This window comes from Strix aluco, chromosome 6 (assembly GCF_031877795.1).
Source record: "Strix aluco isolate bStrAlu1 chromosome 6, bStrAlu1.hap1, whole genome shotgun sequence".
NCBI lineage: Eukaryota > Metazoa > Chordata > Aves > Strigiformes > Strigidae > Strix > Strix aluco.
Genome location: NC_133936.1, coordinates 9,841,322 through 9,861,217, shown reverse-complemented (window position 1 = coordinate 9,861,217; position 19,896 = coordinate 9,841,322). Strand labels below are relative to the sequence as shown.

Sequence of the window (19,896 nt, the reverse complement as noted above, 5' to 3'; positions counted from 1 at the left end):
ATAAACATGTTTAAGGTATTTCACCAACCAACAGATGACTGACTCCATGGCTGAGGAGATAAGATCAGCTGGTGATGGGCTTAAAAGAAAGTTTCAGTCCCTGCTGTAGGAGGCGAGACATATGTCACTCAAGCCCTTGGGAGGCCAACTACTGGGACAGTCACTACAGGGATTAGATATATTTATTCATTAAAAAGAAGTTTGTGAAGACTCTGACCCCAAGTGTTTGTTCTCTTCTCAGGAGAACATATTTTTGAGTTTTAAAGAAAAATATCATATTGGAAACATTGGGAATTAAAAAACCTCGGGTGTCTTGTTATCAAAAATCTGGAGGATGCTTGTTGTGCTATCATGTCTGCATATCTGCAACTTTTCAAGCTTCTTGCTTTGTCAGGAGCTATTTAGTCTTTGTTCAGAAAGAGGGACCTAATGCTGCCCCTTATGAATATGCCTCTATGGTTTAGCTGAGCTTGATCTCTGAGAAATGTAGCTCTGGACAAAGAAGCTCTGAAACAGGGAGAAATATACTGCCTAATTAGGTATGGTCCCTGGATGCAGAAGCAGGGCTAGTTTCCCTGCACAGTATCAGCTAGTTAGGAGACTGGGGTAATTCAACACAGTGCTGCACTCTGCCTTCCATATGCACCCTTACCACTTTTCAAACCACAACAGAGGAAAGGCAGAAGAGACGGAAAAAGGGAAGGTAATTTCCTTATGTCCCTAATATGTGTCAGTTCTACCTAGTCACATTGAGACTTAAAATCCTTATGAAAACCATCAGCTGTATGCAACTAGAAAACACTATGACTAGATAAACTGATGGAATTCCTAAATTAGTTACATTTCACACTGTTGCATAATTCTGAGCCAAAACCAAATGCTTTTGAAACACCTGTACACTGTCTTCCCTTCTAATTCACAAATCTGTCATCCGTTTTTCCTATATTGCTGAATTTGACATCATTTAACTTTTTCAGACATGAAAGAATGATCCTATATCTGATCTTGCCTTCCTCACCCAACCAAAACCCCACTGACTGCATAATTAGGTCTAACCATATTAAACATTCCATTTCTAGGTCTCTTTGAAAAACCTCACGTGACAAGAGTTTTAATTCTTCTCCTGGCAGTGAGGCATGATGTGATGATCCCATGGACAAGCAATGACTGCTAGTCTCACTGTCACCATAGTTTGCAAGGGTAAAAGCCAAATGGAGGCAAAAGGACACAGTGCATTTAAACAGTCTTTTGCCCTTCAGCTTTCCAGCTTCCTTTTCTCATCCATATTCCAAATTTTTCTTGCTAAACATAGTTTTGCATGGAAAGAAAAGAAGATGAGAACAGCTTGAGACAGTAAGAGTGAAAGCGAAAGTTATTCTGCAACAAATAAACATTAGAGACAATCCCCCCCACACACACACAATTGGTTTCCACCTTTCCATATGGATGATTAAAATGGAAAACAAAATACTGATGAACAATATATTCTCAAGTTTAACTTCCAATGTCAATATTTTGCACTGATTAATTATTTTTTTCATTTTGCATTTTATGTGTGTTTTGCTAACAGAAATACCTGTTATGATTGTGTTTAGGAGAAGTTTTAGGCTGGATTTAGGTTCTGCATCCTCAGCAGGGGCCCCTCAGTATCACCTTCCTTTTATTTCTTCTGTTTTTTTAAAGCCTGGTTCTGAGTTATTGATGTATTGGCTGCTCCCTTCATCTTTGCTCTATTCTTTCACCTACTATAAAATGTTTTTACTATTTTTGTGGATTTTAACTACTATAACATTTAAATCAATGCCTTATTCATAGTCTTTCAATAATATGCTATAGAGCAAACAGATGGACGTTACCTGTAACATACTCCAGCCCAGAGCTGTAAAAACATATCCTTAACACCCGACAAACGCTTTATAGTATTCTTTTTTCATAGTTTCAGTTGGATAGTTTTAAGTGAAATAATACATCGCAGTTAAAACTCATTAGAAGAAATTTTCACTTTGGTGGAGTTTACTTTGCTCTTGTTGTTGGGTTTTTTCCTTTAGTTTTACCCCTCATTCTGTTTCAGTTTCTTGTACTTTTACTTTCCCAAGAAACCTACATCTTCCACACTCCTATTATTATCCTTCTCCAATTATTGTTCAGTGCTCAATTACACACATTTAGGCTTTAAAAATTTTTGTTATTCATCCAGGATAAAAAATTTCAAGACCTTCAGAATGTTACTTTAAAGCCTGGTGGCAGTACTACTACTTAGGTACTCATACATCTCTTTATATCACATTACCTACATCTGTATCAGAATTTTAACTTAGTGGTATAACTGACCATTGATGTATGGGAGTTCATTAGCATTGTAGGTATTCAGCTCAACTCATCAAACAGGCCTTGACCAAATGGCAATGCATAAGAGGAATCAGATGGGACAGAATTACACTAGCTGCAAAATGAGAAGGCATTTGGCGTGTAGCAGTTTCCGCGGGTGGTGTCAGCAATCAAGTGAACAGTGGGATTTTCCTTCCATTACCACTGATGCGACTGAAGGGAGAAGATGGACCACGGGGAGGTTAGATGAGAGAGCAGCGGAGCATGGAGTCTAGCAGAAGAGCAAGCCTCGTAGCAGTAAAAACAGGAGACCTCTGAGAAGAGAGTCAGGTTGTAATTAGGAAAATGCACGATCCTTAGAATATTGAAAAAACATGTGCTTCCAAGGTTACATTTCTTAATGCACTATTTCTTGTGTCACCTGAGCATTTAATCTAGATCCAAAAATCCTGCAGTGCTATGTGCTGTAACTGTTAACACTCAGGTTTCCTATCCAGCTTAAAAGATGAATGTGCCTTAAATCATGATCTAAGCTAAACTCTACCCTATGGATGGGGGCCATCCTGGATGGGTGGTTCTCAAAAACACAAACCAAATTCCTCAAACCCACCTGAAACTCCTCATGCAGTCCCAAGTACTTTCATACACATGAGAAGGTGATTGTAGGACATTAAAAAGATGTGAACAGACCCGTGCAGCTCACAGGAGCCTCACACCATTGCCTCCCTAGTAGAAAATAATCTCTAATCAGTAAATCACAGAATTTTCTTCCTCCCATTCCCCATCTTTGATATAGTTAACCCTTAACTATTTTCTATATCAAGGAATGATCTCATCAGGACTACTAGTTAGAGAGATCCCACACAGAGCTACCCTCACCCGGCAGTTTGGAGTACCGTCCCCTGCATTTTGTATATTGAAGTATGTTTGTATGTCCTTCACTTGGACAAAACCCAGTGGCCACCACCAAACCACAGTGACTGCAAACCCTTACCCCTGTCAGGCTTCCCAATCTCTGTGCACAGTGGTGCACTGCAACAATAAACTCTAACTCATAAAAACCCCTCTACTGAAAAGGTTTTGCTGAGGGGGTTATTTAACATTTAGAGGAGCATGGGAGAGCAGAGATAATGTTACAGTGTTCATAACCACCTATTTACAACATGTGTGGGTCATTAAAATGTCCAGTGTTGCAACAATTACTAATATTTATGTGGTTGTATAATGTTGTTTAATGTATTTACCATTATTCACCCTTTCATTAATCTCTTACGTGAGGCTCTTAAAATATAAGCATGTAAACTACTCTTGCAATTAAATCTGCATTAATCAACAAAGGACCTATAATTGCATTAAGATGCTGCACTGAGTTTACCGTCAAAAGAGGAAGGGGGGTGTGGTGCTTGGGGAACGCAAAACAAAAAAAATATCAAAAATAGGAGAACGATCAACAAGCAGGGCTGTTTATGAACAACGCTTTGTAAAACACCACAAAACAGTCCCTGCCAAAAGCTCTGTTCAGACTAAAACTCTCATTCTCTGCTTTTGGCTGCAAGGCCTCCACAAGGTTTTCACAGCTGGGCTGCCACAGCCTGATAATGATTCATGAGCCAAGACTACTCCTGCTCTGCTCACCCTTCTGATGACATCCCCCAATTAGTAGGCAGCAAGAAGTAATCCTTCTCTCTCTATCCTTGTGTAAAAGATGGTCCACAGTAATACGACAATACAACACAGTCTAGGGTATAGTCCTGACAAGCCCCTGGAAACAGGTTTGCAACTGTAGTATTTGTTTGATGTGCACCAGGATATAATTTCCCCTGGTGCTTGAAAAGAGTTGTGGAAAGGCACCGAAATCAAGGGGGAGAGCAAGTCAGGAATTGCTGGGTTTTAGACGAGTCCAAAGCATGCAGCTGGGAGGAAGCTGTTGTAAATACAAGACCCTGTTCTAGAGTTTCCAAATTGAAAACAATTCTACTTGCATCGTTGGGCATTGCGAACAAATCAATAGCCTTTTATTTGATGATTCAAAATATATCCCATCATCTACACTCAGAAGTCTTCAAGAGTCATGCTAGATTCATTTCTGACCCTGGATCCTGGACTGAGTGTTTGTTAGGGTGTATGCACGGTATCTGAATAATCTTGCACACATCCACCACAAAAGCAGTGGAACCAAGGGCTAACAAAAAACAGTCTTACCACTTTCATAATTATTGCACCTTTTTTTGAGAGGGAGAAATGAAGGCAAAATTTCTAATGGTTTCTTTCAGAGGATTCAACACATTTGGAAAGTACCATAACAGAACACACAGTCCCTGCACACGTTTTCTCTCATCCCTGTGTTTGCTTTTTTCATTTTGGCTTGGGTTTAAGGATTGTAAAACAGAGTAGAGATGTTGAACTAGAAGTATGATAAGGGACCAGATGGACAATGTCCCCTGAGCAAAAGAATCCATGTGGTCCTTCATGCTCTCCTCTCCAGCGTAGCCAGATCTTGTGGCTGGGTTCTGTGTGAACCAGTAACCTGCTCTTAGTGACTTTATGTAATAGCTGACAGCAAAAGGAATAAATAAAACACTTGTTAAACATTGAAATTACTCAGATAAATATGGAGTAATGTTACTTATTTTGGAACTGTAGTGTGTAATAAAGTATTGCTAAATGCTGAAAAACTGGTAGGCATGTCACTTACGATCATGGTGATAGGCACCTCAGACAGATGATAGAGAACATACTGTAATCACATATCGAGGCAGCATTGAACACATCAGGATGCCACACAGTGATTAATGTCTAGGGCTTTTTTTGGCTCCATTTAATAGAAGACTTACCCAGCCTCCAGCTGTTAGCATTTATATGCTGCTCACTCAGAATATTAACTGTTTATTAGACAGCTTAAACAGGATGCTCTACAGGAATACACTTAGAGGACAAATATGTATTGGAAAACATCTTTAAATTATGATATCCAGCGACACTAATAGATATTCTTTGTGCTTTACAAGCTACTCTTTTCACTTATGTCACTATATTTGTTATCCATAATATTGCTTTGCTGATAGTTTAATTATATAAAGGCCAGATTATTTTACTAGTAGATCGATTATAGAAAAGGATTTGATTAGAAAAGGACAAATGAAATGCAGACATTTCTTCTGAATAAAATCTAATGACACTGGAAAAAAAATAATTTAATGATGAAACTTTGGATAGATACTTCCCTATGGGAGAGAAATGGGCATCTTAGAATGACAAAAGACTAACCTTTTTTCCTTCCAGGTACATGACTATTTTTAGAGGTATTTTTAAAGTTTTTTTTTAAAATCTTTATACATATATTTTTAAAAAACCAGCAGTCTGCTTTTTTGCTGATACACACACATAGTGAGCATAGCAGCTCTTCAGTAGGGCTATCTGACTTACAGACAATAAGCAACACAGTGAAGGATAAAAGAAATGTACTTCGCACAAAAATGGCAGTCTCTAAGATGCAAAAGAAGAGCCAGTGATCTGGACACAGTGGAAGACTGCTTCAGGGGATTAGTAATGAGGAAAAAAGAAAATCTGTTTTGAGCTACTGGTTCAAATAGAGCCTCATCAGTAGTGACAAAGAGTCATTACTAGCCCCTTGACTCTGTGCAATGAGTTTATCACGGCAGTTCAATTTTCAGTGGACAATTATCAACATTACCAAGAAAAACCTGCCACTTCTGGGGGGCTGCTGCAGAGAGGCAAACAGGAGAGGGAACACAGATTGAAAGCAGACTAATAACTCCCATCAAAAGGTGACACTTTCATGACTAAAACTCTTTGATAGGGAAGAATGAGGGAACTTGCATTGCCACTGCTTATGTTGGATCTGTGCTGTATTTTTTATTAATACAAGACATCTCTGCAGAGTAATTAAACCAGCACCACTCTAATTACGCACCAGCGATTAAGCAGATGTGACACTGCACGAGGAAAATGTTTGATAAACGATCCAGGTGTCTAAGTTTGTAAGGGTACACTTAGCAGTGTGAATTGGGGAACAGTGGAGCTTAGAAGAACAGGACAGCTTTTGATTTCAGTCGTACAGTCTGCCTCTGTAATGTTAAGATCTCCTGAAAGGATCGCTGGCCACCTTGTCAACAGACAACTCGGCACAGCAACATTTCCCATTGCTGTCTGCCAAGCATACACCAACAAACTTACTGAGTCTTTTGCTCTGTTTTCAGCTTTTTATTCTACTTCCATATGAATAATCATTGCTGGAATTCACTTTACTTACCTCTAATACTCTTAGCTTTTGACTGTGTACAGAAAGGAGCTTTGCAGGAAAAAACACATCTTTATTTGTCTCTGTTCCACACATAACTGTTAAATGATTGCTTAAATATTACCCATTTTGGATCAGTTCCCCACATTTCTAACTAAGAATAGGTATCTAGTGTCTAGAGCTCTCTCAGTCTGTGTGACTTAAGGATGAATCAGTTCCACAAAAAGCCCAGATAAGAGCAACTTTGTGAAAAGAGGCAATGCTCGCAGCGTGAAGCAGCCTGTCCATACTGATCCATCATTACTTGGCAAGACTGGTTTAGCATAATGGCCTGAATAACTTGTCATGTTGGCATTACACTTGACATCATATGAGCCAAATACTTGCAGCCAAAAGTATATGAATTCATCTGTGAGAAAACTCAAGTCTTGTCATTAAAGTCAAGTTTTATAGGCAGGGATGTCCAAGCAGCTGCTTGTATTCAAGGGATACACTGAAGGCAATACACAGGCCTGACACAGTTAATCCTCTACATAGCCAGGCAAGTGCTCACATATACATGGATAAGAGGGAAAATGCTTCTGCGATACTTTGTGGTTTGTACTTTACAGTAATTCACCTTTTCACCCCCTTTTAATTGTGTCTGCCAGCCTTTTTTGGGCTAAGAGGTACCTGGAGGCACATCCCAGTATATGGAAGGGTGCAGCTTGTAGAAAGGGAGCCTCACACACATACACACCATCAAAATACAATTCTCTCCTCCCTTTTCCTTCATCTTTACATTGACCTAGGAAATCAGCATCGAGTTCTTTCTCCTGAACTTCTACTCTCCTCTTTCTAGTTCGAGAAGTTAGAAGAAAAGGTCACCAGGGGCTTTACGTTTTGAAAGGAGAAATCTGTATCAGCAAAGGCCAGGAACAGACCAGGAATAAAATCAGCTTTTGCCAAAGACCACTGATGAAAATGAGTCATCCTTTTGGGTCTGCAGGTGCAAAAGATTTTACTAAATTAAAAATACAGGGATTAGAAATAACAGCCAGTGGTCTGTACGGAGTATTTATGAGGAAAGATTGACAAGCCACGTGTTTATGCTGCAAAACCCTGATAAACGAGAATTACAGGGTAGGATATAAGTGGTATCACTGAGAATAACAGCAGCAAGCAAAGCAAAAGAAAATGTAGACTAAGGCATTAAAGCATTTCTTAGCAATTACTGCTAGTCAGAAACATATGCAAACTACTCATTATATACTATTTATTGGTCAAGAGGAATAATCCCCAATCATCTAGTTTGCCATTAAAGCACAGAGGAACAAGTAAACCAGAGATTAACAGGACTAGGAAATACATTTTTCTTTGCATATTTAATTGCTTAAAGGAAAATCTTCATATGATTTTTGAACACTTTTCCCCTTTTCCAATAGTGAAAAGCTCTCAACATTTGGAGTAACATTCTCCCATTTTATGAAATCACTTATAATAGACACCAGGTAGATTCACCAGCACATATGTCAGGCATGATCCTTCAAATGGCCTGAACAAAGTGTGGACTACAGCCAACAACATATCCTCTAACATCTTGGTTATTTACACGTAGGAATAAAACAACAAATAACTTCAGCCAGAAATCATGCACTGACAGAGGAATGGATTACACTTTCCATTTATACATAATCTAGTCTAGGTTATAAACATATTTTCTGTAACCTTTAAATATTGTACTCTCTCACTCCTGTTGCAGGAAAAAATGTTAGCCGACTTCCACTAAATAGTAAGTAAATAATATATTACTTACAAAAGTCGTATTTTCCAATAATAATGTAGTTGTATTTGTTTCTACATTCAGTTCAACAACATGTCCATTCCTATTTTTATACACCACTGCTGTATCTGCAACAACAAAGGCATTAACAGTTAACAAACATATTGAGTATTTAACACATCTGTAGAGAAAACCAGCATATTAAGGTTATTAGAATATCTTTATTACAATACATAAACAAGATTGAGAGAAGCCTTGCACTCATAATATCTAGTTTTGTTGATCTCCCTCATGAGCTTCAAAAATACCAGTTTATGCCCTATAGCATGCTGACCTCACTCAAAAATATGTAATTTAAATGGAAACATTTTCTGTGGCAAAAATATATCCAGTGGGATTGCTGTGAATGAAGTGACATCTTGAACGTAAAACCTAGGTAGCACTGTCGATCTGACACTTTAAGGTCCAACCATATGCACTATGAAAAGGGTCATATACAAAAGTAAATTTTTGCAAAGAAAAAAGCCTTTGCTGGACATCATATTCACATATCTCCTTAGAAGTGATTCTAAAAAACTTCTGTACTATTCTGTATCTCCAGTAACAGGACTGACAAAGATATGTACTGTATCTTAAGACAGTCCATGTCCTGTGCAATTAGTGATGGGCCACAGAATACTAGATCATCACATAAGCTGAATGTTAGCAAAGGAGGGTTAAAGCTAAATAGGACAATTTGTAGAACATATAAAACACTGTGGGATGAACTGTCATAATTTTTGCCTTCTACCACTTACTTGATTTATAAGTTTCCATAAAAAAATAATCTAATACACCTGAACTAAAGAAAAAAAAATTATAAAATTAGTTGTGACTCCTATGAAAAAGGCTTTGTATCTGTTTGTATCGGTACCTGTAAAATTACCAAGAAATACACAATAACTATATTAGCCTTGATTTAAAACAAAAATTGGTTCCAAATTTCCCACTATTTCTAAGAAAAGATTGAATAGACTGCTGATTCTTTCATGTTATTTAAAACCCATGTAAGAGATTTATATTTAATCAAATGAAACTTTTGTTATAAAAATGTAGAAAGCATAAGAAAAGTTCTAAATTAAGCCTAAAGGAAACACAAAAGAACTTTACTAATCCTCAGTAATGTCTGAGAAATTCATTACAGATCCCTGAATTTTATGAAGTGGGAAGTAAACATGACTAGAGAAAAAGGTTATGCTATCATAAAAAATATGCTTCGTTTATTCAGAAAAATGAAGCTGTATTTTAATTGACTCCACAGAAACTCCAGATATACAGCACTAGTGAATATCCTCTGGTATGTTCTGTAAAATTAATGAAGCCTTATTTGAAGAGCTTACAAAGCTATTTTAGGATCATGGCTGGGAAGTGGGGTGGGATTGATGGAGTTTAGGACTATTATCAGAGCTGTTGTTTAGGAAGGAAAATTAGATTGTGAAGTGTGGAATTAATAGCAACTTCTTATAAAGAAAAAGATTTCAAATATTCATTTTGAATAAAAAATAGTAATACTTTGTAGAAAGTTATTTTGGTTTCAGGTTACTAGCTACTACAGAATATTAAAGTTCTTGCAACTTCTTGCAGGGTTTTTTGCATGTATTCTTTTAGGTACTCTAGCACTGAAAATCCCCAATTATGTTGTACCATGATATAAGCAATATTACAGAAAAACCAAAGATGTCTGACCAAAGAACTGTCCCCAATTATGAGTAAACCATAATGTGAGAAATGGCACATATAACCCAGAGACATAGAACAGCTGTCTACAACTAGCCTTGTTCCTTCCCACCACTCGAACAGTGCTCTGAAGAATGCATTTCTGGTCCATAGGTGAGACTAATATGATACCCAAATCCAGACAACAGTATCAGAATGTAATTCCTTCTCAGTTATCTACTTTTCCACATCCCACATACATTTGGCCAACAGGATTTATAGCATCATGCCTCATTAACTAATCCTACCATGAACATTTCACCCAAATAAAGAACTTGCCCTTAAAATTGCTAACAGGACCATGAGTTAAATACACAGTCCTAGGGCCTTTCTTGCAAGTCATACACATGGTGTGAAATGGCATTTGGAATAGCAAATACTGTGAATGACATAAATTAAAGTCTTTGTTCTCAAGTTAGAAGAGAATTTATTCAAATGATCAGAACCAAAAATTGAGCCAGACCTCTTCAAAAGGCAGACTTCACTGGACAGTAATTATACCTCTCACTGAACTTGGGGCTTTCATCTCTATATTGGATTCAGTAGTTAATTCCTGAAGTGCATAAATTAAATGAACACTTGCAAAATGCATGGAGATTCTCAGATGAAAGACGGTATCAAAATACCATGCAAGCATTGAGCACAAATACAGTCTTCAAAAATAATCATATCAATTTATATGGAAGTCTCATTTCAATCAACAGCTTGTCAGGCTGGATAATGTGATAGTTGATGGTCACACAACATAATGATGATTTTCTTCATTGATAGCTCAAATGTAAGTAAGAGCCATAAACATACATTTGTTTTGAGATTTTTGTTACCTAGAGTCAAAAAGTCTACAGAAGAAAATAATACCTAGCCCTTAAAATTGTCCATTTATACAACTGGTTGATTTATTTTATTATCTTGGTATCTTTGCCACAAAAAAGTTCAAGGATCCCTGACACTTCACAAAGCCATTCAGAGAAGCAGAATTCCTACTTCAAAGAAATTTTCGTTTAATTTAAAACAAAGAGTAGTATCACGTAAAAGCCTCTTGGCTGGGCACAAACTGCAGCACTGAAAAGTCACATTATCCATCTAAGGACATCATAGAAAGCATTCTGTGTTCAGCAAAGGAGAATGTGAGGAAGTCTCTATAAAGAACATGTGTTATCAAGTCACCAGCCCTGGACGATGTACACAAAACAGTCTTTAAAACAACTCATTGAAAATTTCCTACTTGTCATAGTTCTCAAATTTCTGAAAACTTTGGAAGCTCCAAACCGTTGGATGACTGACAAGTTTATTCTGTGCTACTAAAAGGTGAAGACAGACAACCAAAGGTCTGTACAGAAGCTATTCTGACATCAGTCCCAAATAAAACAGTGGCACAATAAATCCAGGATCCTTCCTACAAAATACTGGCTAGCAATATCATTAATATCTGATAGCATTTTATGGAACATAGATCTCGTTAAATAAAGTTTGACAGGGTTATGTTTGATATCGGCAACTATGCTGAAACTGTATATTGGGTTTATTTCAAGGTATTTGATTTATTTTATGACACTGTGGTTCCAAAGCTTACATTATACAGAATTAACTGGAAACACGTTAGAAGGATTAAAAATAGTATCACTAAGTAAAATAAAGAGGAAGACAGGGTACTCCTATGAAGTGATCAGTCTCACCTGGTTAAATGGTCATTATTGTAAATGGGAGACTTGAAGAACAGTGATGGTAAGAAAAGCTTATGGGTTTATGCAGATAATTACTGTACTATGTATTCTCAATGCAATATCATGACAAAAAGAGTTGATGCAATTCTTCAGCATAAGTAGATCACAAGTAAAAGTCCTAGGGTGATCTTAACTCTGCTCACACCACTGGTGAGATTGACAGTATTGTAAAATGTTCAGTTCCTGGAATGTACGCTGTAAGAATTGGAAATGAGTAAAGAGGAATGCTAAGAAATTGTCAGTGTAACTCTGGATCAGAAAGCAAACAAAAATGCAAGGTTGGAATGGTTAAAACCATTCAGGTTAACAGAGGGAAAGTTCAAAGACATCTAGGTCATATATATATACAGTTAGGGAAAAGTTGACGACAAGTAGGGAGGCTGGGATGTCTGGAAGAGCTCAGCAAAGGAGATGACAGAATCAGCAGCCCTGGGAGGTTTTTTCTTAAATATATGCTTTAGATCTTTATGTCAAGAATTAGTTTAGTCTGAATGTGGGTAAAAATATAAAGGCTTGAGTTTGGAAGGCTGTTGCAATCTCTTCTGGCCTGGAATCTCTGGATTTAACTCCCTCTATTGATTTTCTCATCCCCTTCTACAATGAATCTTTGGGAATGCAGGATTGTCTGCACAATATAACTCGTGTTTGTAGCTCTGTACTAAGACAATTTTAATAAAAATCTCAAACCTTGGGTTTTTTTAGTTGACTGCCTGTGGGATCAAGGGATATTTATTCTTCCTTCTGATACATAATTCGTCTCCTGTTTGTGCCTTCTACTCCACTTTCCTACAGACTATCAAATATTGATCTCAGCTGCAGATGGGATACTGGGGTTGGTTAGTGCTGCAGCGTCATTCAGAGAATCCACATGGGTATATGCCTGGTATGATGCTCAAAGGCACAGTGTCAAAATTCCACAAATCTCAGATGAGAAATTCTTCCCCGGCAGACAAAATGGACTACCACTCCTTCTCCCCTCCCCTGCCTTACCCTGCAGCAGGTGGTTTAGTCTACCTGCTGAGATGGCTCTGGTACGGCTTACCAAATTGATTTGCTCAATTGCAGGGGTTTCAAAAAAGAGTGCCATAAATATCTTTCCTGTTCTCTGTACTGCATATTTAGGGTTTTTCATCAGAACTGCAGTGTCTAGTTTAATTAAACTCATTGGGTTTGTTAGAAGACAAACGTCATGTCTGTCTGAATAAGATAACAAACTTGGTGACTCAGACAGACAGAAAAAGGTATAGTAGGCTCAGCTGTTATTATAGGTAACTATCTTTGGGAAGAATTTATTCCACCTTGATTTTGAGCTTATTTCTAAAGCTGACTCTGAGGAAGGCTGCCCAGTGGACATGCAGCTCTGTAGATCAAACCAGCTGCTGAACAGGCTCTCTACAACTTATCTGGCTTTCACAAATAATGCAATATTAAATATCACATGAAAACAAACTCTAAAACCAAAATTCTTATGTGATCATCGCAGCATAATAATTTCACCTGAGTCAGCAACACAAATATTATATCCTCTTACAGGATTATATTAGCTACAGAACCAACAATAATTTATTTTATTATTGTGAGGCTAAATGTCAAAATTCTTATGCTATTGTATATTCTTAAAAGTAAATTTTTTCATCATGTGCTCTATCTCTAGGCAAAGAAGGTGGAACACGTGTTCTGCTGTAATGATTAATCCATACAATTTAAATCATAGTTTGGATGTATATATCAATGCCATAAATATAACCCTCAGTGATGCAACTATGATGTAAACATGGCAGCATCATAATCTCAGGTCTTTTTAAAATGAAAGCAGCATTTCATGTAAATAGTTTTACTAAGGCTATTGTTCCTGTTTTAGGTTCAACACTGGTAAAGGTTCTGCTCAAGATCAGCATATGTGTTGTTGGCAGGAGATGCAGCTCTATACTGCGCCTGGCCTAATATATATTCCAAGGAATGTCAAAGTACAGGCAAAATATCATAAAATGCAAAGAAATCAATGCAAAACTTTCATATTTGACAAGCAGCTTGACCCCCATCAATTCTGCAATAACTTCTTTAGCCTCATTTATTGAATTTTCCCTCATTTATTGAATTGACAACACTCTGCCATGTCCTAAATGCTATAGAATTTATTTGCAGCACTCACTGTTCCAACTAGCTTCACACGGCATCATATATGTTCACAGTATCTAAAAAAAAATTCAGGGCCTTTTAAATTCAAATGAAAAATTATGTATTATGTGAGGGAAAAAACGGACAAACTCCCATCCTTAAATACATTGCCATCACTGAAAATCAAGTCCTGAATTGTGCTAGTGTAAGAGTTTTGCCCAGGGTCTATATGGCCTTTAACAATTTAGCTTTCTGAAAGCAGGACACTGAATGGTGGTGGTTTATTTGATAAGTATAAATTCTGATTTCACATGTCACTGAAATTAAGCAACTCATGCTGTAATTTAAATTACACAGACTGGGTTGAAAGGGCAAGTTACCATAAACTTTAAAGCAAACCTAAATTGTGACTAAAACTCCATATTCCAAACACTTAAAAGCTTACTACTGTTTAGAGCCAGCCTCTATTATCTTTACTCAAAATTACTGTATCTGTAAGCAATGCTATGAGGATATCTAGACTGCAATTGATTTGTCAAATAAATCATCTAATTATTTCAAACAACAGTTGTGCAATGTTAGTCCACTGAGCTGTTTCTTTATTCTCTTTCACTAGTGTTTCCCAAATGAACATTAATTATTCTTTCACCACCTTGAAAAACAGGATTTACTTACAAAGATCCATTGCACCTTACTTCACAAGGATACAATTAATATTAAGTAAGGCAACTATTTCCTCAGAAACCAACCTTTTCCTTGTTTACAGATGAACAAGCCTGTTGTGTTAGAAACTTTATTACATATCATTGGTTTCCTGCTCCAAAGAATTAGAAAAGACAATACAAAAGGTAACAGATAAAGAAGATGCACAAAAAGCTGAAGTGATTTGCTGCAGGCCATCAATAGCACGTTGAGGAACTTAAGTCTCAATTTTTAGTCCAATGCCCAATATTGATTCAAATTTCTAGTAGTTGAAAGTTTTCTTCTTTTATTGGTGGTATCTGCATATTCATTCCTGTACATGACACAAAAAGCTCCAGGCTACTTACCATGTAATTATTTTCTTCTCCCACTAGTCACTCCAAAAGTCTCCCTGTGTGCCTTAAACTGTTGACACACTTATTAACCACATATTTCAGCTGTAAGTCAAGAAAAAGCTAGTCATGTCCTACATGTGAATGAACAAAGGTGATATGAAATGTTTTGTCATTTCTGTAGGTCTCTAAATCTGGGATATATTACAAGACATCACAGATCAATAGAGATGTAAGACATGACCAGTCAACTAAGAGTCATCAGTGTTGTACTTGGAAAGATCCAACAGCTTCAGGAACAAGTGGGGTTTGCCTGATAAAGCATAAAAGCTGGAAACCTGCCCTGCATGGACTCTGAGAATTTGTGAAAACTTAAGGAGGCAACATAGGCTCACTAAAGCCACAGGAGTTAGGAGATTCCTAAATCTGAGCCTCCAATATTCTCTGCATGCTTCCTCTTAGCCATGCAAGAGTTGTGTTGCTACCAGTGGGTTTATTTTATTGAATTTTATTCTATCCTATTCACAGAGTTTTAAAACTGTGAATTTTAACCTGTGAATACACACCATGTTTTTCCTCTAGCCTTTAATAATCATCATAGCAATCCAAGCTTACTATAAAACCAAAAGCTGCGTAGTTTATAAATCCACATTGCCACCATGTTCACTGAAATTACCTTGAATAATCTCTGCAAATGCTAATAGTGACAGGGAGTAACAGAGTTAATAGTACTACTTTGGAGAAAAAAAACCCTAATTCCTACTAAATTCACAGTACTGTTAATGTAAATTTTGTTTGCCAAACAAAAGTACTTTGGTAGAATATTTGCTAGATTTTGATTCTTTGTTGATAATAAGGTTTAATTCATGGTAACTCCTGAGATAAACTTGTGTGGATCTGTCAATTTCAATGAAGACATGCCAAGTCCAACTTGCTAGGACCTGTCTCAATAGTGTTTTAGAAATTACTAATACTGATATTGAAGAGTTTGAAGAAAAAGCTGATTTATAAAGAAGGTAGAGAGCGCACAGGCAGCTAATTGCTGGCTAATTTGTACAGAGCACTGTAAATCTTAGCCTAAACTAGTTGCCTAAATGAGCCCAGAAGTAGTAGGCACTGACACTCTTTTAAGTATTCACATCCTAACCTCCCTTCAATTACAAATGATGAGCAATACAGAAATCTGATGGGTTTTTGTCCACTTTGTTTTCTCCATTCTCATGATAATACAGAACACAGATGCAAATCTGGGGCTTTTCCCTATCCAGCAAGTACCATAGCAAGGGGAGCAGATAGATCCTCCCCTACCTCTAGCAGAGCCTGCCTTTTGCTTGGCGGGAGGAGGCCCAGCTGATGAGCCCCAGACTCCTGTTCAAGGGAAGGGCCCAAGAAGTTTGCTGGGGATACAGCAGCATTAGTACTTAGGTAGTTTTGTAAATAAAAAAACATCGGATATTAAGGCAATCTATCAAACAGTCATGAGGGCATAAGTAGCATGAAAAACTGAAGGAAAGAGAAAGAGAGATGTTCAAGCAAAGCTGAAAATCTGCTCAACAATACCTAGAATACGAAGGCCTCAGGGCAGTCTTCTGAAATTACCAATAGTGTTAACCTGAAGACTGTAAATGGTTGTTTTCCTACTGAAAATATTTACTAAGTTTTGTTTTGTTTAACTAAAATTCAGCTTTGCAGCACAAACAGCAGCATTAGCAAGGCAGAGTCCTCTTTTCTCCATATTTTACATCTTTTTTAAATACAAACATGAGACAATGTTGATACCTTGCTGTCAACACATACGTCAATCAGCGCTTGCTGTACACAGTACTATTAGAACTGCAGATGGCATTTCATTAAATTGATTATAGAAAATGTCATGCTAATTAAAATAGAGAATGCTTTCTGATTTAATGAACGGGAGGTGCTAGACAAATCTTTGTCTAATTAAGTGTTTGCTAATTAAATAAAATAGTCATTTACAAAGATATTACAGATACAGACCAAATTTCAATATGTCAGATAAGTCATGTGTCAGCTGAGCAAGATTTTCACTGCTTTTCTAAAAGTTTAGGCTCTTTTTAGTAGTACTTCCAAGAAAACATTTATTCTGAACTAGTTTTACAATGTAAACTGTGACTCTTCCAGTCAATCTTTAACTCTATAGAAGATGACCTACTCAAAATGGCTTTCAAAGTTGTAGACACAGGTAATTCCTGTACTTTCTGACTTCTGCAGGTCTCCACTTCCCTTTTCTTTCTATGTCCAACACCAACTAACCAAAACCGAGGTGGAGATCTTATGGCACAGTAGCTACAGAAATGGAAGTAGCACAGTTACAGAGGCATCCCACTGGACACATGCAAATTAGCTTTGCTGAGAATGTGGACTTCTCAGTTATTACACAGAGATATATTAATGTGAAAATAGAGCCCGAGAGAGCAGATCTCCACTGTTACGCTGATATGGATGGATAAATCAAGCCTAATCAAAAACAACCTGGATTTTTTTTTTTAATTATGCTTATTACATGTTGTATATTTGTGCAGAAAGAGATAACTAGCACAAATTGGGAGTGCAGGCATTTGCACAAAACCTATCCTCCTACCTTCTTCAACTCCAGAATAAAGTGATCAGGCACTCTGAATTGACATGGAAAATTCAAATGCCCATCCATAATCAATATATCTTCCTCTTTTTCTAATCTTGTTGCTGGATATCATACCAAGACATACTCAACTCATGCCGATTTTCAGTGGTCCCCATTACTTTAGTATATTATTAATGTATGAAAATCCTCAACTCTTCTCAACAGTCACTATTCACTTATAAAATTGCAGATTTCTTCCATATCATGCAATGGCACAGGATCGTGCCTCATTATTACGACTGCTGATATCCCCATACCAGCACTTCAGATGGGACAGAGGAAGTAGACAGCTCTTGAATATTAACAAATCCACTGGGGGATTTACAAGGAAAAAAAATACAATAGTGAAATATATAGTGCACTTAAACCAAGTCTTCTTGAGTTTGAACTGAAGCCAGTGAGGAAATATTCACTTTAGAGCTGTGGAAGGTGGTAAGGTGGACAGTGACCATCAGCCACAGGTAGTAATGTTTGTGATAAGCTCAGCTGGAAGAACATGACTGACTGCTGCCTAAGCAAGTCACTTCTGTACATGTTGAAAAGATGTAAACAAAAAGGAGCTGAATTACTTCACAAAGACAACGAAGATATAGCTAGATAGATTGAAATGTATGTAATCACAGGGAATGTAGCTGAACAAAGTTCCAGTGACTGTACTGGAGCTCTACCCAGACACGCTGTGGAATTCACATGTGCTGTCAACTTAATTATCACATAAAAACTAAACCTTCTCACCCAGGTTTCTGAAAGATATATTCCTCTTCTATGTACTTCCATGATAACACAAAGCTGTTCTAATTTAGATATTTCCAAATTTTTCCTACAGGTTTACCAATTTATTAACAGGTAACTTAAATTGCAACCCCCTGAGGGCTTGGCTCATGCCATCCATGGCAAATGGCAGAAATAGCTTGCTGGAGCTATTTCTTCTCCAGCCTTGTTAGGTGGAGTAAAAGCTCTTTCTTCTCCAGTCTTCCTGGATGAAGAAATCTTCCTGCAGTTTTCTTCTACTCCCCTGGGACTCTGCTTGGGAGTGAGCGTAGCACCTCTACACCTGCTCACTCAGACTTCCCAAATCCAGGCTGCCCCAGAAGGGTCTGTCTCATTTTATCCGTTTCAAGAGTACACTCACAATAACACAGTTGCAGCTGAGCTCCAGCCTTCTGAAACGGTCAACACACCATATGACAGCAAGATGTTAACATACATCATTCAAGGAGCTGTCTAACAATTCCAAAAACTTGAAAGAAAATAGGAGCTATGCCATAATTAATCTCCTATCAGGAGTAATAAAGGTCTCCCTCAGTTTTAGAACACAACCGGACAAAGCACTACAAGCAAATGAATAAAAATAAACGAAAATGGAAATATCTAAGTGTGTACTAGCATAAATGGGAGGCAGTTATCTAACCCAAAGAGCAATCAGTTGATGGACTAAAACACAAGACTTGACTATTTCTGCAATTTGTCCTCACACATTCCCCATTCCACTTTTTTTTTTTTTTAATGCAGAAATCTCCATCTGTATTTCTGTCATTACCGGGAGGAAAATGTTAGGGATATTCATTTCCCCCCCTAGAGCAAAGCACTAAACATGATTTCATGGTGTTAAAAGCTAGGATAATAGACTTGACTCTATTAGTCCATTTCAATTTGTTTGAAATGCAATTAACAGTAAATCAGCACCAAGAGAAAGAGGAGGGGAAGGGAAGTATTCACGACACAGAGCCTTCCTAATAGGCTACATCACTGCTCGTGTGCCACACAACTCTAGTAAGGTCCACCAGGTTATTACTCCCGGATATCTTCTGGTACCTACACGTTTATTTAGCTGTCCTCTCTGTAAAAAAAATAATATATAGGGACTTATAATTAGAAAATGTACTGTACATAAGGTGCTAAAAAAATTGATGTGGAAGAGTAGGGAAAGTTATACCAGCACTTTGGTTTTCTCACCCCACATTGAGCAGTGATGATGAAATGTCAGACATTGCTGTAGATGTAATTTTGCCAGCACAGAACATTCAATCTTTTCCTAAATTTCCCACAAAACTGCTCAGCTTTCCCAACTACATGGAAACATTTTTGGATAAGAATAAAAAAAATAATCTCTGGTTGCTCTCTTGCATTTCACCAAGGACCATTACTGAGTTCAGCTTGGCAATGGACTCAGCCAGCTGTTGCCCAAATAACGTACACGTCCCTGGACTATTGTGAAAATTAGGGAACAAATTCTCAGTCTCAGTCACACATCCTATCCCAGCCTCTTC

General features: G+C 37.4%; 1 protein-coding gene across 2 annotated transcripts in view; it reads right to left on the bottom strand.

Moving 5' to 3' along the window:
• The window catches only part of DPP10 (dipeptidyl peptidase like 10), a 555,641-nt gene that overhangs the window by 147,934 nt on the left and 387,811 nt on the right, over positions 1 to 19,896 (bottom strand). For both annotated transcript variants that reach the window (XM_074828629.1, XM_074828628.1), the window contains exon 4: positions 8,385 to 8,479. In XM_074828629.1, the coding sequence (XP_074684730.1) occupies positions 8,385 to 8,479 (95 nt within the window). The remainder of the gene's footprint in view (positions 1 to 8,384; positions 8,480 to 19,896) is intronic.